This window comes from Eurytemora carolleeae, unplaced genomic scaffold (assembly GCF_000591075.1).
Source record: "Eurytemora carolleeae unplaced genomic scaffold, Eaff_2.0 scaffold935, whole genome shotgun sequence".
Taxonomy (NCBI): domain Eukaryota; kingdom Metazoa; phylum Arthropoda; class Copepoda; order Calanoida; family Temoridae; genus Eurytemora; species Eurytemora carolleeae.
In genome coordinates, this window is record NW_019396820.1 from 2606 (window position 1) to 29682 (window position 27077).

A 27077-nucleotide genomic window follows, 5' to 3' on the forward strand; every position below is an offset into this window, starting at 1 on the left:
TTGACATGGACGGTAAACCTGACAACATCAGCTTCATGATCAAGCGTGTTAAGGAAATATATTCTCGAAATCGGCGAAAAATCTGCTAATAAAAATTTTGTAATTTTTGTTAAAAAGTTCTTAACTTTGTTTTTGTGTCTATTTTCACAGAACTGAAGTCCTTTTCCTTAGCGGATAAACTGCATTTAATTCGAACTGAATTAAACTTTTCAAAAAATGCATTTCTACAATCCTCCCTTTATCTCAATTTAAATTTGATGAATGTACATCTCTGGAAAGAATAAAAGTTTTGATTTAAAGTATATAGATAGGCTCCAGGTTTAGCTGAGCAACGTTTTAAAATATAGATTTTATTTTAATTTAATTCTCGACAAAATAAAAAAAAGATTTCCAATGAGTGCTTTGGATCCATTCCATCCGGATTTTAATCCGGATCCCGATCTTTTTTTTGTTGCTAATTTTTCCCCTAAAATTTAATCGTTCTTTGAGGGGTGAAAATGAGTTTTTACCAACCTCTGATTAGTTAGCTACAATGAGAACCAAGACAACTTTGGAATAGGAAGACGACTTTAAGACTTAATTAATGGCTTTAAATAATGCAATAAACATGAAATACACATAATTATTACTTTTATGTCGTCTCCCTTTCCCACAGTTTTCTGATTCTTACTGTCGTAGACGTATTTTCTTTTTGAATAATTTCATTAATATTTCTGTCCAGGGAGGGGTACCATACCACTTGACATTAAGTTAAAAAATTAACAAACTGTTTTAACCAAATTATTTTTTATATTTTTTTCTTGTTGTTCGGTCAATTAACAAACTTTGTTTTGAAAAATCAGCTGATTTTGAGATGGTTTCTAGGTTCACACTGAGGATGCGCTAGAAGATCCAGAGTATAGGTTTCCAGGCAATTACGGTGTCGAGAAGTTTCTAGAAATATTCTCAGGTAAATAGATAGATAGATAGATAGATAGATAGATAGATAGATAGATAGATATATATATGTAAATAGATAGGTAGATAGATAGATAGATATGTAGATAGATAGATAGATAGATAGATAGATAGATAGATAGATAGATAGATAGATAGATAGATAGATAGATAGATAGATAGATAGATAGATAGATAGATAGATAGATAGATAGATAGATAGATAGATAGATAGATAGATAGATAAATAGATAGATAGATAGATAGATAGATAGACACATACATATATAGATAGATAGATACATAGATAGATAGAACCTAACGCTCCAAACGAAATTCTGTTTTTTCTAAACCTTATATCTACGCAACCTCATTATCAAATACACAAATTTTACAGAAATAAATGTTTTCTTAATCAAGCAAACAATCCCTTCAATCCAAAATTTATAAAAGTTTAATCTTTTGATTTTAAAATAAAATTTGTATCCCTAGCTGTACAAAATAGAATCCATTATTCATAACTTTTCATCTATCTATCTATCTATCTATCTCTCCTCTTATTCATCAAACTTTGAAACTATTATATATATTATATACGCACTACATATATAGCTTCAAATTCTCAAAATACTATTCTATATGGATTTTTCATTTTTAAAGTTTAAAATAATATCTTCATTTTTTCAATAAAAAATCGTTCTTTCAAATATAAAAATACATTTAACACAAGAGCCGACTTATTCTGAAAACAGAATGTAAATATTTATTTCAATTTAAATTAAATTGCCTATAAAAATAGAGTAGATTTTTAGACTATTTTGACTTTTTGCAATAATAAAATTAGGAACATCTTTTAATTATAAATTGCAGACCAAAAAATAAGACACAGTTTTTCTGTGCTCATTTCGGGATTTAAAATTTAAAATAAAAGTTTTTGCAAACATTTTTTTCAACGGCCGTGGCACCTTTACCCCGGCCAGATTTGTTTTGCTCTTTTAGCGTTTATTGAATTCAAACAAACAAATAGAAAATTCACCTAAAGAAGAATCAGTGCACGTAGTTTGAAAACTTTCCAGAAAAAAAAATCAAGTTTTGAAACTGTAATGGGGGAATTGGATGGAAAGAGTAATGAATCGTTTAACCCCTCACCTCTCCTCCGTTCCGCGCGATTAGGCGCATTTCACTTTTTCTTAAGAGACAATTTATTTTGATTCATTTATCAATTTATTTATCATTAAACTATAGGTTAGATACAGAGAAGGTTATAATGCAAGGAAAGTTAATTACAGTATGCGTATACTCTGCGTACAAGAATAGAATCGATGCATCATTATTCGTTAAGTATCCGAGGAGGTTAAAAGCATTAAATTTTTATAATTTTGATAATTACATAATAGTTTCCTATGACCAGAATATTTCATTGATTTTTTATGTGAAAGATGGATCCCATGTCAGGCTTCGACGTCCTTCTTGTGTTTACATTACCGCATAGAGACAGTACACTGCAGTACAAAAGATGCGTACACCTCTTAAATAACTTTCCTTGCATTATAACCTTGGATACAGAAAAGACTTGAGACCAGAGGCCGAATTTAAAAAATTTGAGCCGCGGCTTAAATCCGCTAAAACCCGGTTTAAATTAAGCGCCGGCTTAGATCTTAAAACATTTGATACAATTTTAAGTGGAACCAACCATATTTAAGCAGCGGCTTAAATTTTAGCCGCCGCTCAAATTCTTTAAATTCGGCCTCAGGTTTAATAAATAGCGAGAAGTAGTAAAACAACGTAGACATAGTTGAACCCCTTTCTTGTACATTGGTTCAATGGTTCAAGTTGAAGAGTTCAATGTTATTAGCTGACTTGTCGCTGTTTATAACAAATTTGACCCCAGATCGTAAAACCTTGGTTCTTGTTCTTTAACTTGGATATCAATTGAAGTTTTTAGAAATTATATTTTTATGTAAAATGAGCAAATCAGTTTCCTATCCGACCAAAGAAAATACTTTTGCTTTGCAGACCTTTGATATTTGTAAATGTTTCCACCATTAGGTTGTAAATTCTTTCGCATTTTCTTGAATTCGAAGGAATTAAGTCTTTGCCACAAACTTAGATTTTCTAATCCCTATATCTTTGCAACCTGGTGATTTAAGTTTTGCATATATGATATAACAGAATTCATAGTTCGGGATATCTAAGGTCTCTAAGACATGGGGTTGCAAAGATTTCTGGATTAGAAACTCAAAGATTGTTGCAAAAACTCGGTTTTCTTATATCTATATCTTTGCAACCATATGTACGATATTTATATATGTTTCCACCATCAGGTTGGAAAACTATGAAGATTATAAAATCATTTTTTTTATTTAAATTTGAAAATGTGATTAATTGCAGAGGAGGATTATGACGCCTTCTGCCTGGCGTACATGTTCACATACAGGGACTTCGAGGGGGGCACCCTCGGCCTGGCCTGGACGGGAGACCTCAAGAATGCTGGAGGGGTCTGCGAGAAGAACGGGGTAAATTAAAGGGGTTGTACAGGGGCGTATTCAAGGGGGTGGTCCCCATGAACCAGTGAATTCTACGAGCTTTAGATCCCAACAACGGGTGCTGAGCAACCTGCAACCCCCCCTGGAAAGCAAAAAGTTAAGCCCCCCCCCTCCCTGAAAAAAATCCTGATACGCCCCTGGTTGTACTGGTTGTACACACTTTTCTGAAAATTCGATGCAACTTCACAATCAATGATTTATTCCATTATAGTCTCTTTTTCAATATTTCACAATGTTTAGCCTTAGCAACAGATTTCAAGAGAAGTGGCAGCCATTTTTTTTTTTTTTTATGGAACAAGCTAATATAAACATTAAAATGATTGACGGTATATTTATAAAGGAGATTCAATAAAATTGCGATGTACAATATTTTATTTTGTAAAATGAATAAATTCAAAAAAATTAAAATTTAGTTTTTACGTTAAAAAAAAATTAAAAGAAATGTCTACGAAGCAATTAAAAAAAACAATAATTTTCACTTTAAAAAAAATTCAATTTGATAGTTTAGTTTGATTTTTACAATGAGCTTAAGAATAAAAGACAAAAAATCAAAAGCAATTTGAAAAATTTTATTTAAAAAACAATTCAGAAAATATCTTTATTGTTGAAAAATAAATGTTTGTTGAAATTTTTACAAAATGTTTTAATATTTATTTTTAAATTATTTTCAAGCTGCATATATCGGCACTCAACAAAGATGGAGTAAGTACAATATTTTCAAACAATATATATCACAAAAACGATTATTTAATACCTGCACTATAGGCTCTAAGTCTAAGTATCAGGAATTTTTAATATCTTCTGCAATCTCATTGTGCCTGCCGTTAACCGTGGAATTAAAAAACCGAATTATAAAAAAATCGATTTTGAAGAAGAAAAAATTAGAATTTGTTTTGCCTATATTAACCTACGAATACCCATGGGTTTCCTCAAAAAAAATTAGCCCGTTCGGTCCAGCCGTTTGGCCAGCTATATAGCTAACATATAATATATATAAATAAATATATATAAGCGAAAAGCTCTATTATTTAGAAAATTTACATTGTGATTGTCAGTTTCTTAATGGACTCGTAATTCATGTTTGAACTCGACAATTTATACTATTTATGCATAATTTATGATGTTTGTGTGTGAAAGAATATTTTATTGTGTGAAGTTATTTTCAGAATTTCCCTCACTTTTCTTCCCAGCACATAGAAAATAAAAATAAAAGAGTTATTGCTGGGTACCAAAGTTATCTAATAAGGAGGATACTCTCGATGCGCTCCAATGTACGTCTCCTTAACATAGATAGATAAAATCCGGATATGACGTCACTGATTATAGAGGCGAGAGTGACATTATATGCAGATTCTATCTATCTATGCTAAGGAAACGACATTTGAGCGCATTGATAGTAACCAACCTTAAAAAAGAACCTTGCTGGGCACTTTGTTGCCTATATAAATCGTTAAGTATGTAAAATATGGCACGGGAGATTTTGCTTTTTGATGATGAAGATATATTTTTCTGGATATTTCTAATTGACTTTTTATTAAATTTTTTTATGATAACTTTCACGGGGTTCAGTAGCTATTTCTTACTCAGCTTTTTGAAATAAACTTTAGCTATATTTTTTTCTCAGAAAAATAAACCATTAGTATGAATTTATATTTGTTTTTTGTTATTTTAGCATTATCGAGGAAGTTTCAAGAGCTTAAACACCGGAGTGATCACCCTACTGAATTACGGAAAGCATGTCCCACCTGCTGTGTCCCATGTTACTATGGCCCACGAAATGGGACACAATTTTGGGTCTCCGGTAAGTCTACCATATTCATTATTTTAAATAAACTTTTAACACATGAACTTATTGTAATATACAAGCCTGCTGACCTGGGACAATTCAATATTTGTCTGGTTCAGGTGGGTCAATCGATACTTCTCCAAAAAAATCAATTTAGTTGATAAAAATCTCTGCGACTCTATCAACTACTGGGCCAAGCGCTGCTGCTAGTAAATAGAAAAAAGACACACCTTCTTGCTTGTACTTAAGACGATATCTGAGTGTTTCCCTGGCGGAGAGAATGGGAACTATAAAATGTCTTGTTTCAGCATGATTCTGAGACCGTATCTGAGTGTTTCCCTGGCAGAGAGAATGGGAACTATAAAATGTCTTGTTTCAGCATGATCCTGAGACCGTATCTGAGTGTGTCCCTGGCGGAGAGAATGGGAACTATATAATGTTTGCCAGGAATATTATTTTATACTAACATTGTGCAGCTTATCAAAAATAAAAGATGCTTTATCTCTGGGACATAGACACAAAGAAACACACATTGAAAAAATATTGGATCTTAAGAACTGCAAAAAGAAAAGAAACTCACGTGACTTCAATAATTCGAAACTAAGTCAAGCATGGCCTTAATATAGTTTTAAAGAATTCTTGACCATCTGTGAGTATGGTCAATATTTTGTTTTTAATGAAAAAAATCCTAAAAAGGAACAATGTAAACAAGAAGTCCTTCATCAGTCCCTTTCAGCCTGAAAGGGAGTTCAAAGTGTACAAATCATATAAATGTTCACAAATTATATGCAGTAGAGTACATTAATACATTATGTTCCCTATACTATCCATTTCATTTTAGATTTTTTTAAAGCTTTAAAATTAACTTTTTAAAATGAATTAGGTGAATAAAAAACATCATTTGATTTATAATCATGGTTTGTAAAGTGAAAGGCATAGAGTCAATGTGAAATGATCATTGGTCAATTATGAAACCAGCCCTTTTCATAATTTGGTTTTCTTTTAATATTAATTTTAGATTTTCTATAAAATGATGCGCCAGGGCCCAAAAGGTTATATAGCACAAATATGTGAAGTACACCTGCAGTATGGAAACAATACAACAAAATGGCCGTTTTACACTTTTTTCTAGTAAATTCCTCTCTAATAAATATTCTATTATCCTTGGTTCTAACTTATTAGATCGACTCCAAGCTATTAAAAGGTATTAGATCGACTCCAAGCTATTAAAAGGTATTAGATCGACTCCAAGCTATTAAAAGGTATTAGATCGACTCCAAGCTATTAATAGGTATTAGATCGACTCCAAGCTATTAAAAGGTATCAATTTTCAAGACTGTGTCGACTAAATCCTTGGCCTTTAAATTTTACCTGACTAACTTACACACTTTTTTTATCCCTAGACATGTAAATTTTAGAACTTGTTTTTAACTTTAATTTTCAAGAAGTAATTGGAAATATTCTCATGGATATTTTGACCCGAGAGCTGATAACCTTTGGATTACTGTAAAATGGAAAGTGTATAAAATAAATAAAACCTACAGAGCAACCTCCGGTGATAAGATGAATAACAAGAAGTTTTCTCCCTGCAGCCTCAACAGTATAAACCAGGTTCTGGAGGCTAAAGCTAGAGGACATAAAGGATGCTTTAAAGGTAATAATTATCACTGGATGAAATGCCCGTCGGTGCCCGTGGAATTTTGAAACATAAAAAATTTCGATTTTGAAAAATAAAATTCCGATTTTTGTAAAAGATATTTCCAATTCTTAAGCCTATTTTAGCTTCAGGGTACTCAAGGGTTCCCTAAAAAACGCCAGCGAATTCGGTCCAGCTAACATATATGAGAGAAGAACTTTAATTTAAAGATAATACTTTTTTAATCAACAAAAAAGATTTGGTAATTGTTTCCTTTCTGTGTGAACTCAGCGAATTCCAAGAACAATTAATTTATGAAATTTATTAAAAGTAAAATTTTAAGAATATATCTGAATATTCACTACAATTTAACTCGCACAAGATTAAAATACATAAATAATAGTTTTTAAAGCTTGTTAAAAAGATTATATGGCTTACACAGTACACACCGAAGCTTTTCTACCAATTGCAACTTTGTTAAGGATTCATTTAACCAACTAAACTAGAATTTTTACCGAGTATTATTGCACTGTAATGATTAATTTCCTAATTGTAGAACCACAAATGGCAATCTGTGGTAACGGTGTGGTAGAGGAGGGGGAGGAGTGTGATTGTGGTTGGGAAGAGGATTGTTTAGAGGATTGCTGTTGGCCACAGAGAACCAAATACGCGGCAAATCAGGTTCATTTTGCGCACAAAACTTTAAATATTTTGTTGAAAATTATTGTAAAAGTCTACTATTGATTTTGTCTCTGAAAAACATGAATTTGTTCTAAGTTTAAAGCTTTAGAATTGTGGTTACTGAGATCAATGCTATATCTCTCCTTTTTAACCTTTAGTTGGAATCCCGAAATGTAAATAAAATAAAACCAAAAGGAGTATTCAATTGGCGTATCAGAAGCCGGGAAGTTTGAAATTGTGCGCGCCATTTTATGAGAGAACTCATTGGTCGAAATCCAGAAATCAAAAGAAGCCATCAGTGAACATATTAAGTAAACATATTTCTACCCTTAGGAAAGTTGGACCTGTTAAAACTAAGGAATAAAAACAGATGAAAATTCAGGGTGGGGGCTATGGGGGCTCAGACCCTTGAATACGCCCTTGAATAAGGAGACGCAACTGAAGCAAACTTATTCTATTTTTTAATTAAATTTTATTAAGTTCAGTGGGTCCCTTTACACTGCACAATTGCTTTTATATCAAAGATCTGAACTTGAGTCTAGCTAAAATATTCTAATTAATATATTTTTTGTTGTAGCCAGGGGTTAATTGTAAAATTGTTGTAGCTGCCGTGTACCCTGAAACCTGGACGTGTCTGCTCTCCTAGCCAGGGTCCCTGCTGCAGTAGGGACTGCTCCTACAACCTCGGGAACCAGTGCAGGGAGGATAACGGGTGCAGGGATGAGAGTTATTGTAATGGTCAGGGAACACAGTGTCCTCCCTCCCTACTCAAACAAAATAAAACTGTGTGCAATGAGGAGTTCGTCTGCTTTCTAGGGGTAGGCTCATTTTTAGATCTATTTTCTTTCTTTTTTCTATCTATTTTTATCTATTTTCTATCTATTTTTTTATTTTTTTCTATATATTTTTCTATCTACTTTTCTATCTAGTTTCTATCTAGTTTCTATCTATTTCCTTATCTATTTTTCCATATTTTTTGTATTGGATTATCTCCAAGCTATAAAACCGAAATATGCAAAACCTGGCATTTTCTGCAAGTGAATTTTTAAAACCACCTTTATAGATGTATGTAATGTGTATGTAATGTATGTATTATGTATGTTTTGTATGTAATGTATATGTATTGTATGTAATGTGTATGTATTGTATGTATTATATGTATGTTTTGTATGTATTGTTTATGTATTGTATGTAATGTGTATGTATTGTATGTAATGTGTATGTATTGTATGTATTATTTATGTATTGTATGTAATATGTATGTATTGTATGTATTATGTATGTATTGTATGTAATGTGTAAGTATTGTATGTATTGTGTATGTATTGCATGTATGTAATGTTTATGTATTGTATGTATTATGTATGTATTGTATGTATTATGTATGTTTTGTATGTTTGAAAGAATACAATTGATATATCTAATAATCTAATTATTCTTCCATTTATACCATTATTCCTCTAATTTTATTAATTTCATTTATCCTCTTTATCTATATCCATATAAGATAATCCCTGTGAATCCCTGGACCGATTTGCCTCAATTTTTTAATTGGGGATTTCGGAAGACCCATGGGAATGTGCTTAACTTTTTATTTAAAGATTCTAAGTTGAGTGGGTCGACTTTTTAGTTTCTCGGTCAAATCGTTGAAGTGCGGGAAATTGTTTAGAAATTTAGACAAAGCTGGGTTTCCAAGATATATAAGAAGATTCTATATCTATCACATAAACCAATACACGGATATATTATATACACACTTACATATATTTGATAGTCAAACATAGATATTTTTTACAGGGTGTCCCACGAAACATGACAGTATGCAGGACGACTTGAATGTCGTCTTGAATTTTGATATAATGTGCTGCGTTTATTTGTCAACCTAATTTTAGAAGTAAATTTCTAGAGATAATAATCACAAAATTTCCCTTGTCCTGCCATTTCCAAAATGTGGTCTGCCTTTTTTGTGCTTTCAATATTGCCCGAGATATGAAGAATTTCGTTTATATCTCCGGTAATATTGAAATCACAAAAAACACAGACCACTTTTTGGAAATGCCAGGGCTAGGAGAATTATGTGATAATTGTTTCAAGAATCATACATGTTAAAGTAGATAGAAGACTAAATGTCACAAATAAATTCAAATACCAAAGACGACTTTCAAGTCGTCTTACTATTGTCATGTTTCGTGGGACACCCTGTATAAAAACTGTTAAACTGATAGGTGATACTAATAATATTAAACTACATATATTTATAGCTATAAAGAAAGATAAATATAAAAACTCTGGGATTCCTAGACAATGAAGACGCACAAATATGGTTCTAGATGTTTTGAACATATTTTGAATTTTATTTCAGGTCTTCAAAGCATTTAAAAGATTTTTAATTAAATAAAAAAATAACAAATATCTATCTTTGTTTGTGGATTTCTTCAGATCAAATAAAATTTAAAATGATCCGGATTAAAGTTTTTAAATCATCATTTTTGAATATTTACCAATCTATTTATACTTTGCTTGTTTGTTTGTTTGTTTTTTCGTTTATATGTCCGTTTGTATCCAATAAACGGCAATACGGCTGAACTAATCCGGCCCAAATTTTTGTGGGACCTCACATGACTAAGGAAAGGTTTATGGATGATCAAAATTTAAAAAAATTAGCCTCCAACAAAACTCGATTTCTATTAATTTTTAAAAATCTACAAGTTTTTTTTTGATAAAATCCGCAAATTCTTTTGTCTTTGCTTTACAATGTATACAAAGAAAAAATGTTTACAATCGAGTGAGAAGATGAGCGTGAAACACCCTAAAAGACAGTATGCAGTAAAAACAGTAAAATCTGAGGCAATCGAACCCAAAATGTACATTGTACACCCCATTTACTCTTATGAATAAGAAATACGATTCGCATTCCCTATTTTCTGATTTAATATTGCACACGCACCTCTAACACTTTAGTAAAAGTAAATTCAACCTAAAGTCTGACCGCGTCAACCTTGTTGCACCGGCTAGTCCTATTGAGTGTCTGCCTTATTTACCCAATGTCCGGGCGATACAGTACAAACTGAGACCGAAAAGATTGACCCGGCTCGGATATTCAAATGTACTACAGCTGACGTGTGCACAATATGTGTAGCATTTCTAGGCGATCTATTGATCAAATGGAGCAAATGTATGATTTCAAGAAACAATACATGATTTTTTAGGTAAAAATAAGTTGTTTACCTTCTTCTATGTTTTCAATCATAATTCTTCTTATTGAACAGCTATATGAGAAGAACAAAGATTTTTTACGTGCTAGTAATATTGCAGAAATTTGAGCTTCTCCTTCTGTGTATAGTTTGCAGTAACCTCTGGTATGTTTCTATGCATCTTATGTACAGTATGTTCCAAGTACATAAATAATAGATTAGAAAATTAGATTTGTGTATATACTTCTATCTCTCTAGTTAATCAAAGCAAAAACATATAAAAAATATATATTGCTGGTTTTCTTTTTAAGCTAATCAATTGATCAAATTACCCAATCAATGTATATATATATACCATATATACAACAGCATCAAGGTGGGTTTACAAACATTTCTAAAATAGATTTATTTTTACTTTTTACAGTTTATCAGATGTTGCTTTTGGGGATTTATTATTGCAAAACTCAACGAAATTTTCATTTTGTGCAGAATTTGAATTAAAGGTTGTTAAATTTATGTTTACGTCGAAAAAGATGACTTTTTGACCACTAAGCGCCTCCTATTTCGATTTAACGCACAAGTATAGAACGAAGACAATTTATTTGGTTTCAATCAAAACTTATTTATTCTTTTTTTGAAAATGTTTAAGATTTCAAACTAACGTTTAATTCACTTTAAGTTGGCGTGAATTGTAATCCCTAAAAAGTAATTTAAAAGAAATCTATTTAAATTCTAGTACATGGATTGCTGTTGTATGGAATAAATCATTGAATCTTTATATTTGAATTCAAGAAGAAGTTTACACAATCTTATCTAAATGGTTTGTTGATGTATAATAATGATAGCGACACGTGCTTAGAAATATTCAGAAATAAATTGAAGAAGGTATAGACGGTATGGATGGTAAGGATAAGAAGGTATGGATGGTATGGATGGTATGGATGGTATGGATAAGAAGGTATAGATGGTATGGATGGTATGGATAAGAAGGTATAGATGGTAAGGATAAGAAGGTATGGATGGTAAGGATAAGAAGGTACGGATGGTAAGGATAAGAAGGTATGGATGGTAAGGATAAGAAAGTATGGATGGTATGGATAAGAAGGGATGGAGGGTATGGATAAGATGGTTTAGATAAGAAGGTTATGGATTGTAAGAATAAGAAGGTATGGATGGCAAGGATAAGAAGGTATGGATAAGAAGGTATGGATGGTATGGATAAGAAGGTACGGATGGTAAGGATAAGAAGGTATGGAGGGTATGGATAAGAAGGTATGGAATGTATGGATAAGAAGGTATGGAGGGTATGGATAAGAAGGTATAGATGGTATGGATAAGATGGTATGGAGGGTATGGATAAGAAGGTATGGATATGAAGTTATTGATGGTATAGGAGGGTATATTGTATTGTTATGATATAAAAAGATTTGATTATATTTATATGACAGACGAATGCTGGGGTTTAAACCCCCTGCTGGTTTAGCATAGCTTCCTCATACCCTCTTACTCGGTGTCACAAAATACGTGAACTTAAAAATATAGAAATGATTAATATTTAATTTAGTCGTTGCAGATAAAAATTTCCGAAAGTATAATTGTTAGAAAAACATAAACGGAGGCCAATCAAAGTTTGTAAAATCCTCATAAACATGACAGATCATTTACCCTAATATTTTAACCATTTCAATAAATATTTGACATAAAAAGCAATGTTATGACACTTGCCTATGTATATTAATGTATTAATGTATATATGTAATAATAATATTCCACAGTTTTATGGGTACCACTGTACTCTCTGTAATATAGTTTGTTATCGAAAACGTGCACCTTAGTGAATTCCAATATCAAGTCTTAAACCAAATGGTATTTCCTGAAAGAATGTTAAAGAAACAGAAATTTATGCTTTTTCTCCCCTGGGCATTCTACTGCAGTGTATCCTTTATATTGGTTCATTTATAGCTTATACTCTACTCTACACACTCTACACTCTACACTCTACACTCTACACTCTACACTCTACACTCTACACTCTACACTCTACACTCTATTATGTGTCTATCTATATTTGTTCAGTGTTCCCTAGTAAAGTTAGAAACGAAGTAAAAACTTTGTTCTTCTTTAGTCTATAAAGTTGTTAAGAAATCATCTCAATAGATCTTTTACTTTCTGTCAACTTTCTTAGAAAAGGTTTAGATTAAGGCAACGCAGTAAGCTGTTGTAAAGGTATTATACAATGCAGTTTAGTATACTAGAAATAAAGAAAAGTATTGTACAATGCAGTTTAGTATACTAGAAATAAAGAACTCGTGTTCATTAAACTTGTTAAAAAATAAATTGCATGTGAATAAAACAAATATGTATCTGCAATTTGAATGTTCAAGATCAAACTGTTATTTATGTATTTCTGAATAAAAATGTGCTTTCCTAAGTTCTGAGCTAGCTTCTGATTCTAATTGAGCTACATAACCCACCCCCCTCTCTCTTCCTAATACTTTCCCCTACCTATTGGACGAAACACCTCCAATTGTATGATTTAAATATTATATCATACAATAACATTCGGGTTTGCCATTAAAGACGGCCAATGTTGGCTTGGCAAATCCCGTCATTAAAGTGTTAGTTTAAAGAATATGTCTATGTAAAATTATGTACTTTAATGATAAATATATATCTATCTATATTACAGTACAGTACAGTAAGTACAGTAAGTACAATACAGTACAATACAGTACAGTACAGTATTGTACAATACAGTACAGTATTGTACAATACAGTACAGTATTGTACAATATATTTAAGTTTTCAACATTTTCTTGTTCCTTAAAAATAGCTTAGTCTAAAACTTATGACTATGAAATCTCGACTGGATGGCTCAGCTACATTTTGCCTAGTCAATCATTTTTTCACAAAGAAAATTTTCAACAATCCGAGAATTTTTTTCAAAAATCTGCAAATTTTTTGGCAAAAATTTCGCAAATTTTTAAAAATAGTTCAATTTTCTATGAACCAATCAGATCGAAAGACACATTGAAAATGGCTCCCATGATAACTGCAGGGCTTACCCTTACCATTCGGGGTAAGCCCAACTACAGGGAAAAGAATAACTTCTCCTATGTTTTCGATGGGAAGAGGGCAGAGACCAAGATTGAGAAATAAGATAAATAATGATACATATCTATCCTCCATGATGTAAACTGTAATTAAAAAATATATATATATATCTGATATATAACCATATTTCATCTGTTGTAGAGTATAATAAAAATGTTAAAATTGCTGGACAAGATACAATTCAATTGTTCTATAACATCTAATTCATTAAAATTTAACTGGTTAAGCTTAAAAAAATTTTTTAATTTTTGACAAAATTTGTTTTAAAAAAACGCAATAGGCAAAAAACATGCTCAGGCTCTTGTGTTACCTAGGCAAAATGTTACTAGGCAAACTTGAACTAGGCAAAATGTTACCTAGGCAAGATTGAACTAGGCAAGTTGTGACTAGGCAAAATGTGACTAGGCAAATTGTGACTAGGCAAAATGTAGCTGAGTCATTAAATTCTTATTCATTAAATTCTTATTTATTAAATTCTTATTTATGGATTGATCTAAATCACATTAATATTACTATTACTACTGTCTAGTTTTAGCTTGTCTAGTCTGAATGAAATTGAGTTTTTGCCACAAATTCAAATTTTCCCTAACCCACACATCTTTCCAATCTGATGGTGTAAACCTATGATACTTTAAACGGATAAATCTTTTGATCTATTTTTGATTTTGGAATTTTGCGCGCTATTTATGAGAGAACTCTCGAATTGGTCGAAATCTGGGATTGATATTCAATAAAAGGGTAAAAGAGCGGATTAAGCAGAAATCAATAGTGTCCACCTTGGATATTCAGATTAAGCAGAAATCAATAGTGTCCACCTTGGATATTCAGATTAAGCAGAAATCAATAGTGTCCACCTTGGATATTCAGATTAAGCGGTCGGTAGTAAGTGTAAAGATATAAAGATTAGAAAACTTGAGCTTGTGGCAAAGACTCATTTACCGTTTTCTTTTCCATTTTCTTAACAATTTTCTTTTCCATTTTCTTTACCAGTTTCTTTACCATTTTGACAATGTGTTGTTTAAACCCGGGCCTCAGCAATTGTTTTCTTTACCATTTTCTTTGCCATTTTCTTTACCATTTTCTTTACAATTTCTTTACCAATTTCTTTACAATTTCTTTACCATTTTCTTTACCATTTTCTTAACAATTTTCTTTTCAATTTATTTTACCGTTTTCTTTACCATTTTCTTTACCATTTTCTTTACTATTTTCTTTACCATTTTCTTTACCATTTTCTTTACTATTTTCTTTACCATTTTTTTTTACAATTTTCTTTACCATTTTCTTTACCATTTTCGTAACAATTTTCTTTGCCATTTTCTTTACCATTTTGACAATGTATTGTTTAAACCCTGGCCTCAGCAATTGTTTTCTTTACCATTTTCTTTGCCATTTTCTTTACCATTTTCTTTACAATTTTATTTTCCATTTCCTTTGTCATTTTAATTACCATTTTCCTAGCCATTTTCTTTACAATTTTCTTTACCATTTTTTACCATTTTCTTTACAATTTCTTTACCATTTTCTTTACCATTTTCTTAACAATTTTCTTTTCAATTTTCTTTACCGTTTTCTTTACCATTTTCTTTACCATTTTCTTTACTATTTTCTTTACCATTTTCTTTATCATTTTCTTTACCATTTTCTTTACAATTTTTGTACAATTTTCTTTACCATTTTCTTTACAATTTTCTTTGCCATTTTCTTCACCATTTTCTTTACCATTTTCTTTACCATTTTGACAATGTATTGTTTAAACCCTGGCCTCTTATAGTTAGTTCTGGAACTCTAGCAATCTCAGCAGTTTGCGAGGACATCAGAAAAAAGTTTTCTTATCTTTTCAATATTAGCCTAACATGATGGATGATGCACGAACAACAACAAGAAATTAGAGAAAAACAGAAATGTTTAAATATTTGCCGCTGCTATCAACTAAATGATTATAAAATTTGGTTAAAATTTGAATTTAAACAATTAAATATGTTCTAAAAGAATATATTGTTTAGGAGTGTACAGGATCTATCTGCTTGGCCTACGGTATGGAGTCCTGTCAGTGCTCCCAGGGGTTGGAGGACCCTGAGACAAGATCTTGTGAGCTGTGCTGTAAACTACCCGGAGATTCAAACCCTTGTGTTTCCTCTTTCCAGATGAATACTCCGCCCCTGGATATACCAGATATGTTCAGTAAACCTGGCACACCCTGTAATAATTACCAGGGATACTGTGATGTTTTTCAAAAATGCAGAGAGGTAAACATTATTATGATCTAAAATACAAAGAGGTAAACACTATTATGATCTAAAATACAGAGAGGTAAACACTATTATGATCTAAAATGCAGAGAGGTAAACATTATTATGATCTAAAATGCAGAGAGGTAAACACTATAATCATTTAAAATTCGATGATGGTGATGGACCAAACCTCTGTAGAGTAAAAAATGTAGATGTTAGTTCCACATTATGATCATAATTATTTTTGTTATTATTATTATTGGTTCGTTTTTTGCATATATTTACGTCAAGGTCCAAATTTGGCAAGCAATAGAATAATTCATTTTTAAATAAATTAATAAAATAATAATAATAATAAACATTAATTTGCTTTTCTAACAAAATTTTAACCCTTGGAGCAAATATGTGGAAAAACGAACCAGGTTACAACAATAGTTATAACCAGTAGAAAATACTAAATATTTTAGCTTTATTTCTATTTAAAAAAATACCACCCCCCCCCCTTCCCCTCCCCCGATTAAATCGTGTAAATACCCCCTGTTTATAAACATTATCCAGATAAAATATATGGGAGCAGAAAACAAGGTTTGATGTATACAAATAGAATAATATTTTGTGTAAATATGGAAATATATTGTATTGAGTATTGTACAGTATTTACATATTCCTAGTTTTATCATGCAGATGCAGAAAGTTAAACTCAAATATTTGCAAAATTCTAAATTATGAAATATTTTTAAATACATAAAACATCGTGAAAAAATTGATTTTATTTAAACAAATTAACGGTGAAATATAAGTCTAATCAAAACCGAAATTGAACAAATAACGTACGACTGCAGGTGTTTCTTTTTTATTAATCAAAAGTAATAATTTGGCAACCATATTTGATCTATTCAATTCAAACCATAAAAGTTCAGCTTTCAGGGGGGGGGGGGCAGATATACCAAATCTACGAAATTGAATTCTCTACAATTACTTTTATAACATTATGCAAAATTTTGACTTTATGAAGTTAGCGGATTTTGTGGCGCCACCTGCAAAAATAACTAAAAATTTAGAATAATTGTAAGTGTTTTTTAATTGAAGAGTCTAAATTCCTACATTTGCTCGAAGTCACTGAATAATCTCCATAAATAAAAAAGGATACAAAGTTAAAAATATTCTCGAACTCTGTTTTGTTCTGTCCGGGCCAACTGAAACCCCTTCCCCTTGCCAGTTTAATTATTATTACGGCGTAGAGGTCACTGAGTCTGTAAAAAGCTAAGAAAAAACAGGATTCTGCGTGCTTTCTTTTCCAAACTATATGTTAAGACTTGATGTTCATGCGACATCGTGTGAGAAATCTACATTTACCCAAATAGGTTTTCAAGTAGAATAGGTGGCAACAGAGAAATGGATCAATTATACTCGACGTCACAAGTGTCAAATATAACAAAGAAAACAAAATTTACTCACATTAGTTGACATGGTTTCCAAGATTAAATAAAAATGTGTAAATCCAGAAAATAAAAAATATATAAAATTGCACTTATTTTACGGTAAGATAAGCACTTTGTTTAAAAATTATCACTATTATTAATAATTTTGTCGGACACAAAAACTTTGTTGACACTTGTGACGTAAGAATACAGCTGTTCTGAGAGTGTACACATTCTACGTTGCCATCTATTGTACTAGAATCTATTTGCATCTAGCTGATTTCGGTTGTGCTCAAGTACAACTACGCTTTATCTTCATTTACTCTAATTTCTAGGTTGACCCGTCTGGTCCTCTGGCAACTCTACGAAAAATTCTTCTATCAGATCAGAGCTTAGCTTCTCTACGACGTTTCCTAACTAATTACTGGTATTCGGCTGTCATCGCTGCCGTAGCTGTCATAGCTCTCATGGTAAGCTACTGGGCTAATCGTATACAAAAATACAAGTCAGCTGCTTATTATAGATTATTTCTGACAACTCCGCTATAATTGATAGGATGTGGCCAATAAATAATTATTACTGACAACTCCTTAATAATTTATAAGATGTGGCCATTAATAATTATTACTGACAACTCTGTAATAATTTATAAGATGTGGCCAATTAATTATTATTACAGACAACTCCTTAATAATTTATAAGATGTGGCCAATAAATAATTATTACTGACAACTCTGTAATAATTTATAAGATGTGGCCAATTGATAATTATTACTGACAACTCTGTAATAACTTATAAGATGTGGCCAATTAATAATTATTACTGACAACTCTGTAATAATTTATAAGATGTGGCCAATTAATAATTATTACTGACAACTCCGTTATAATTGATAAGATGTAGCCAATTAATAATTATTACTGACAACTCCTTAATAATTTATAAGATGTGGCCAATTAATAATTATTACTGACAACTCCTTAATAATTTATAAGATGTGGCCAATTAATAATTATTACTGACAACTCAGTTATAATTGATAAGATTTAGCCAATTGATAATTATTACTGACAACTCCGTAATAATTATAGGATTTTATAAGAAGTCTCTCAAGCAATTTAAACTTTGTTATTTATTTTGAAGTCAAGTTGTTCATCCTAGCTAGTGTATCAATTATTACTGTCAGCTTTCATGATTAACATATATTTAATGTCCTATAAAAGGCATGGTTTTAACGTTTGACGTTTAATGGTTGTATTTTCACTCCTGTATGCCGAGTCCATTAGCGCCTGATCCAATCAGGGTTCAGCCATGTGTTTGGTGTCAATTCTGAACCAATAGAAATTGTATGGTGGTAACATCTATCCTTCTATCTATCTCATTATCCAATTAGAGATATAAATCGGCGCAGTTTTTTGCAGCAAATATCCGTAATATTTAGGGGTTGGTCTTTCTTTCTAAAAATCTTGTTTCTCTAAATTTTGTGAGAAATGTGAATAAAGAGTAAATAGATGCAGGGTATTGATAGTTTCTAATATATTCTTTTTTATAAGAGGAAAAATATGGATTCTTGGGAATACATTTATTCAGGGAATCTTTTATAGATAGATAAGATAGGTACAGGCCCAGGGTGTCTAAAAAAAACGGGGACTAGGGGTCTACAGACTCGTTTGTAATTTGATTTTCAAGATTGAGACCATTTTTAAAATCTACGTACAAGTTCCGATTCAATGAGTTCAATTTTAGGCTTGTAGATCTAAAAGTACCAATTTTATATGGCTTCTAAAGTTTCCAACTGGAGCAAAGTAAAAAGTAAAAGATAATCTCCGTTTGCACAATTCTATATACAGTTGATTAAAGTACAATTGTTATTTTTAGATCTAAAAGCCTAAAATTATTGAATCTGAAATTTACGTAAATATCAAAAAAGTGCTCAATCTTGAAAATCTGAAAATACAAACAAGTTTGCATAGACCCTTATGTGCAAACGGAGGTTATCTTTATTTTTTCCAAATTTATTCACTCTGCAGTTGGAAACTTAAGGATCCTTTAAAATTATCATTTTTAGATCAACACCCCTGTCCCCTAAAATGGGGATCATTGAATTGGAAATTGTGCGTAGATTTAAGAAATGGTCTCAATTTTGAAAATCTGATTACAAACAAGTCTGTAGACCCTTATTCCCCGTTTTTTTAGACACACTATAGATAGATAGATAGATATATAGATATATAAATATATAAATATATAGATATATAGATATATATTCTAGATATATAGATAGATATATAGATATATATATTAGATACATAGATTAGATATATAGATAGATTAGCATCGTATTAGCAATTTTCGAGGAAAAAAATGTCTAACTAGTTTGATTTTTTGTGCAGGTTACGATTGTGAAATTCTGCGGGAAGAAGACTCCCTATGTGCAACGAAGACGACGTAAGCCTCGAAGTGTACATCATGAAGCTGATGTAGAGGAGGGTGGAGGTATTCAGTCTAACCTTGACGACGCCACAGTTCATCCAACCACCTTCAAGCATCATATCCCCTTTCTTGGCCAACGATACAAAAAGAGAGATGAAACAAATAAAGCAAAGGAAAAATCCCGCAAACGTGAGCGACGAAAATCCTCTAAAATTGAGGAAGTGAGGGAGGAAACACCGAAGGATAGAGCTGGAACCCTGGCTAAAGGTTTAACTAAGCTGATTGTAGCACTTCCGCCCGTTTCATTAGAAATACGAGAACAGCGTCCTAAACTAAAGAACAGAAGCCAGAGCGTTGAATCAGAAACCCCTGCCGCTAGAAACAGGTCAAGTAGTCCTTCTAAATCCCGGAAACCTAAACCTCTGGATCAAATGAAAAAATTGTCTAAATCAGCGACAACCTTGAGCAAAAGCTTTGAGAAACTGGGAGGAGAGGAGAAGAAGAGAAAGCGGAGTAAATCCAGGGACAAACCACGGAGTAAAGATCGGAGTAAGGATAAGGGTGATAAACCATCCACAGACCCAGAACCCAGAGAAGTCACAATTGCCAAGCTGGGTCCCTTCAAGATGAGTTTAGAGCTGAGGGATGCAGGGAACCTGATATTAAATCACAACAGGGTTGCCTCACACCCGGAGAAACCGGATAAACCCAAACCTAATCCTAATAGACACAGGAGAAGAAAATCCGGGAATACAGGGAAGGAAATTCTCCGACAAAAATCCGAGGTTCATTCTGATCCTGATCCACCAGCTTTCGTCTTAAAATCCAAGAAAGACAAGTCCAAGGAGAGAGTCACTGACAAGGTTATTGTCTCTAAAATATCCAAATCAGACCGACCTAGACGAGATCGTAGTCCGGAGAAGAGAAAAGAATCTCGAGTTAGTAACCCTATTGGACTAGAGGACTATCGACTAACCCTGAATAAAGGTTCCGATAAAGAATATGAGCAAAGTAAAAAGTTCAAGAGGTCCGTGAGTCAACCCAACCCTTCCCCAGACTTAATATTAAACGAGCTTACAGATAGGAAGGATAAGAGAACCTTATCTACTACACAGTGTGATTGGATCGAATCAGAGAACAAGAAGCCGGTTAAACGGAGCAGCACAACCAGAGAAGGAAGCAGGAAAGGAAGCCGGGAGCATGATCTAGGAAAGAGCCAGACCCTCCGAGTGAACAAGGATGTCCGGGTGTTTGATAACCTTGGGTTCGATAAAAGTCCTGATATGCGACGGCAGCGTAAAGCAAGCAGTAGCAAATCCATCTCGGAGCTTCGGGATCAACTAGAGATAGAACTGAAAAGGGAGAAATTAAAACAGAGCTCAAACTATAGTCTCATTGAACGCAGTAGTCTTTCAGACTCTTCCGACTCCAGCGACGAGAAGAGAAAGAGTCCCCCTACTCAAACTCAGAGTTTAAGTGAAGAGAGTTCTGGAGGCGGGAGCAGAAGAACTAGAAACTCTTTTGCTGCTCAGTTTGATTCGGACAGTGATCTTAGTGGAAGCGAAGTTGGTGGAGACAGTCCCCAGTTTGCAGCTAATCCGTATGTCCGGATTCATCCTCCTGTACTAAACCTCGAGATTGGAATATCTCAACAAGGCAATCTACAGATTTAAACCTGAAACCCTTAAGTCCAACTAGTCCAACACTTAATGAAAACTTTTCTCATTTTCATTGTTCAATATTCAGTCTTAATCATACTTAAATAACTACTGATCATTATACATTAGGATAAGATTCAATGCCGTTAGGATAATTAGGAAACAAATCTTTAGAAAGATTACATTAAACTATATACAAATACATTAAACTATATACAAATACATTAAACTATTTACAAATACATTAAACTATATACAAATACATTAAACTATATACAAATACATTAAACTATATACAAATACATTAAACTATATACAAATACATTAAACTATATACAAATACATTAAACTATATACAAATACATTAAACTATATACAAATACATTAAACTATATACAAATACATTAAACTATATACAAATACATTAAACTATATACAAATACATTAAACTATATACAAATACATTAAACTATATACAAATACATTAAACTATATACAAATACATTAAACTATATACAAATACATTAAACTATATACAAATACATTAAACTATATACAAATACATTAAACTATATACAAATACATTAAACTATATACAAATACATTAAACTATATACAAATACATTAAACTATATACAAATACATTAAACTATATACAAATACATTAAACTATATACAAATACATTAAACTATATACAAATACATTAAACTATATACAAATACATTAAACTATATACAAATACATTAAACTATATACAAATACATTAAACTATATACAAATACATTAAACTATATACAAATACATTAAACTATATACAAATACATTAAACTATATACAAATACATTAAACTATATACAAATACATTAAACTATATACAAATACATTAAAGTCAATGCTCATAATTTAATTTTTAATTATGGTTTCTCATCAAAAGTGACTTTCGCATTTCTACTTCAGGAAAACTTAAAGGAATTATCAGAATCAACACTCCACTTTAAAGATCAGATAAAGGTTTCCAGGCTACCGACATGAAAGGAGTATTACTATAGAATAGAGGATTACTTAAAATTTCGCATTAATCTTGGTTAAGAAAAACCCAAGTGTACTATTGCATTACAGAGAAACTAAAATGTAAAAAAAAAACTGATCATTCTTTGTGGACAACCCTGTGCATCAACGTTGGTGACATATAACTTGTGTATAAACGAGATAATGATGATTGATAACAGAATGTTTTTGTAATATTACTGGATAAAATGTGGCTGCAAATAGAGATGTAAATCGTTTTTTTCAATGAACAAAATTTTTAAAACGAACGAAGAATTTTTTGTGTATGATGGTGTCGTTAAGAAAGACTAACGATGGTCAAACGACTTGGATTGTTGAGAGAACTAAAAAAACTTCAGTTTTTTCAAAACGAACTTGAAAAAACTTGGGTTTTATTGAACAAACTATTTTTTTTCTTCAAACTTTTTACAAACCTGACGTTTTTTACTTAAATAACGAATTCATTTAAGTAACGATTTAACTGAACGATCGTTCCGTGAGAAAACGAACGGAATAGATGGAAAATGACCGATATTTTTGAGAACGAACAAAATGATTTAAAAAAAAAAAAAAAATAACCAAACGAATGATGAACGAGCGAAATGAAAAAAAACTGAATGCGCCCATCTCTAGCTGTGAATGATTGAATATAGAGGTAGGGTGGGTTGAAGTGTTGAATAATGTTGCTTGTATTGCTTGTATTGAATATAGAGGTAGGGTGGGTTGAAGTGTTGAATAATGTTGCTTGTATTGCTTGTGCAGGAATAAGAACTTGAAATATTGTTTAAAGAATGCCTTTATAGTTTAATTGATAGGTTCTTTCAAGTGCTATAGTGGTTCTATAGAATGTAAATACATCTTATTGTTCATATTTAAATATTTGTTTTCAAGTTTGCAGACCCTCCCCCACTCCTTCCCCCATTTTTTATTCAGCTATGAATATTCTTATAATCTGTACTGATTGTGTAGGCTGTGAAGAAACAAAAGAAGAAAAGAAGGAGTTGAAGAAAGAAGAAAATAATGATAGAGGAGTGGATAGTATAGAAGTGATAGAAACAGTATATGAGGATACAGACACATGCAGTATCATTACTGATGGCATGCCAAGCAATCATTCATTCACTAGTGTTTAGTAGGATAAAACTTTTAGTGATTTAATCTCAAGAACTAAAGAGTGTCAACCCAGCCCAAAATATAGTTTATAAAAAATGTGAAACATCTGCGCGCAGTTTAAAAACTTTATTGTGGATCAAGATCAACACCAACAATATTCAGTTTCAAACCACAACATGTAGTCAAACCTAGATGAATAACTGAAAAACGTAAGGTATAATTAACATATAGAACATACGTACATTGAACTTTACGCCATTTTAATACAGATCCATCTTGTACAACAAATCCTATCTTCCAATAATCTACCAAAACACAAACTGCAACCAAGAGTGAAGCACAAAAATATAGGATTAATAAATCCTATAAAATTGAAGTGCTCATTTCTTCTGCCATTCGAACTATCTACATGCCAAATTCTGCATTAGATTAGGTAAACATATTGTGGCCAATCTATGGAGTCTCATATTTTAGACCCGTCAATAATTATTTCTGAATTTATAAAATATACAAATATTTAGAAATTTCATATTATCTTTTGAATCAATTTGAACATTTAATCAGTTTAGTATATATAATTAATATTACATATAGATAGATATGGTATTTAAATCAATGAGTCCTTTATCCATAACAAAATACTACACATATTGTACACTGTATAGTGTCCGAATTTAATGAATTTGAGCCGCGTCTTAAGTCCGCCAAAAACCGGTTTCAATTGGACGCCGGCTTAAATCTTGAAACAAAGAATACGATTTTAGTGGAACCAACCATATTTGAGCCGCGGCTTAAATTTAAGCCGCGGCTCAAATTCTTTTAATTCGGCCTCAGATTACTCAGATTTTTCAAGATGTCTTAGTGATTAAATTAGCTCTAAACCATACAATTTCTCTTCTTTAAAGGAACTGTTTCATGTTAACATATACGAGATTTGAAGTGATCTCATCCAATTAAAGAGCTGGTATGTCCCATTCATAACGATACCCATAAATGATTTCCATGTGTTTAACTTAGAAAATTGATTTGTATTTGTTAATTTTTAATTGTTGCTTCTCCACAAAAGTGATTTGCGGTGGTCGTCTACAGAAACAATGGAGGAATGTTTAGAATTTAACACTTGTTAAGCTAGAAAAACGAATTAGAATTAGAATCGGGCATGACACTCTCTAAATGGAAGTGGATGATATTAAAATCTCAGAACTAATTGTGCACATAGAAGTACTTAAGCACTGATTTATACACCCCACATCTTTTGTCCTATCATTAAATAATCTGGGTTTTTATAGCTTTTAGTACTTTAATTCATTTTTATCAAAAATATTGTAGATGCATAATTTGGACTAGAGGTATAGAAGAACCCATTTACTCGATACTTTCTGGCAAACAAACACAATAATAAGAAAATAAAAGATGGATGACAAATTATTGTCGATGAGGAAAAATGTAAACACATCCGAAAATGATGCAAGTTTTCACAAACAATGTTTGGATAGTTCCAGAACCTAAAATTAAGGAAATTAATACGATCTTATATAAACTGTGAACTGTGAATTCCTTAATACCAATATTTATCCTATAGTTTAGAATTATTTCTATAAATACAAATGTTAGTAAAAAACATGTATTAAACTGTCATTTAGTTAATCAATCAATCATGTTACCTTTTAACCATTATACTTTCTGGACCATAGCGTTTATTACAGGGTGTCCAGGAACTTATACCTTTAGCTCATTTTAATACTCCTATTCTTGGACACCCTGCATATTAATACATGCTTGAAAAATATTTTTATAATATGTTGTATTGCTGAGCTCTATGTGTAATTGCAAATGTAAATACTATACGTAACGTATAGTATTTTATCTGTAAATTATGTAAAAACCGTAAAATTGTACAATGTATAACGTACATTATTAACTGCTGTACACTGTGCAAACCCAACCCTGTGTCAAACAATCATTCAATAAATTATCTAAATTGTCCAACTTTATACTTTATACTTTTTTGCACTGTCACAAGAAACCCTGACATTAACTAGGTTGGGAACCGAGTGCTGCCAAGAGAAGATGCTCACAGATGAAGCCACAATTAAAAGTTAAAATCATAGAGAATAGAATATATAGAGAGGAATTTACTGGAAAAAAGTGTAAAACGGCCATTTTGTTGTACTGTTTCCATACTGCAGGTGTACTTCACATATTTATGTTATATAACCTGTTGGGCCCTGGAATATCAGTTTATAGAAAATCTAAAATTATTTGACCAGTTATCATTTCATATAAATTTCATATAGACTCTATGCCTTTCACTTTACAAACGAAGATTTTCCGTTATAACTTTAAATCAAATGATGTTTTTATTCACCTAATTCATTATAAATTTTATTTAACAGTTTAAAAAATTAGAAATTGAAATGAATAGTCTAGGGAACATACTGTATTAATGTACTCTACTGCATATAATTTGTAAACATTTACATGATTTGTACACGTTGAACTCCCTTTCAGGCTTAAAGGGACTGAACAAATTCATACCGAGAGATTTTTTTAATTCCTCTCTATATATTCTATTCTCTACGGTTAAAATAGATGATGGACGCGAAGCGCCCTAAAAAAACTAGTTTAAATAATTGATTAATACTTCTTATCTTTGATAAACTTTTTGTGGCACTATCTCGAAAAAAAATTAAAAAAATTCTACAGATAAAAATCAAGAGTTTTATGGAAATCATTCTGTAGAGCGGAGGATCTTATTGCATGACGGAGGCTCGGTCTGCCTAGCAAATCTGGGAGGCTCGGAACCGTATAGCGGAGGCTTACATAGCGCCTGGGGGTTCCCTTCCTACCTACCCCCGGATAGTGCATTGATATACTTGCCTTTTCCAAAAATCCAGACAGGGGAGCGGGGGAAGGCAGGCGGCCATAAGCCACAACATTTTCCCCTTCCATACCATGCTTTTTGTCTTCCGGTGTCATGCATGAAGCGGAATCTTGCATGGGGCGTACTTCCCTTAAAGTGTTGGACATAAAAGGATTAATGTTCTGACATTTTCCGATATTTATTAATGAATTTGGGTAGGAAAAAAAACAGATTAAACATTCTCGAGTAAATATTCATCGTTGATGGATTTGAAAGGAAAAAATTACATTCAGGAGGAAATAACTTTTTTTGTCTTTACCCCCTTTCAAAATATATTTAAGAACTATGCGTGTTTAATTTATGTCAATTTATAATTTTTTATGGTTTAAAATTGCTTTTATGTCTAACATTGT

The 27077-nt window shown here is 31.7% G+C and overlaps 1 protein-coding gene across 3 annotated transcripts; it reads left to right on the forward strand.

Annotated features, from left to right (window-relative positions):
• LOC111709038 (nipped-B-like protein B) lies at nt 1-25790 on the forward strand. 3 transcript variants are annotated; one of them, XM_023482610.1, is made up of 14 exons: nt 1-53; nt 865-949; nt 3328-3452; nt 4155-4184; nt 5155-5283; nt 5648-5715; nt 6813-6922; nt 7461-7585; nt 8191-8403; nt 15900-16142; nt 17884-18018; nt 19943-21638; nt 23658-24234; nt 25131-25790. In XM_023482610.1, exons 1-13 carry the CDS (start codon nt 6-8, stop codon nt 23819-23821), a joined length of 3171 nt encoding a protein of 1056 aa, XP_023338378.1. In that variant the 5' UTR covers nt 1-5; the 3' UTR covers nt 23822-24234; nt 25131-25790. The 3 variants fall into 3 exon arrangements, with proteins under 3 accessions (XP_023338378.1, XP_023338380.1, XP_023338381.1); XM_023482612.1 differs by having other exon boundaries at nt 23658-24015; XM_023482613.1 differs by lacking the exons at nt 4155-4184; nt 25131-25790 and having other exon boundaries at nt 23658-23938.
• The last annotated feature ends 1287 nt before the right edge of the window (nt 25791-27077 follow it).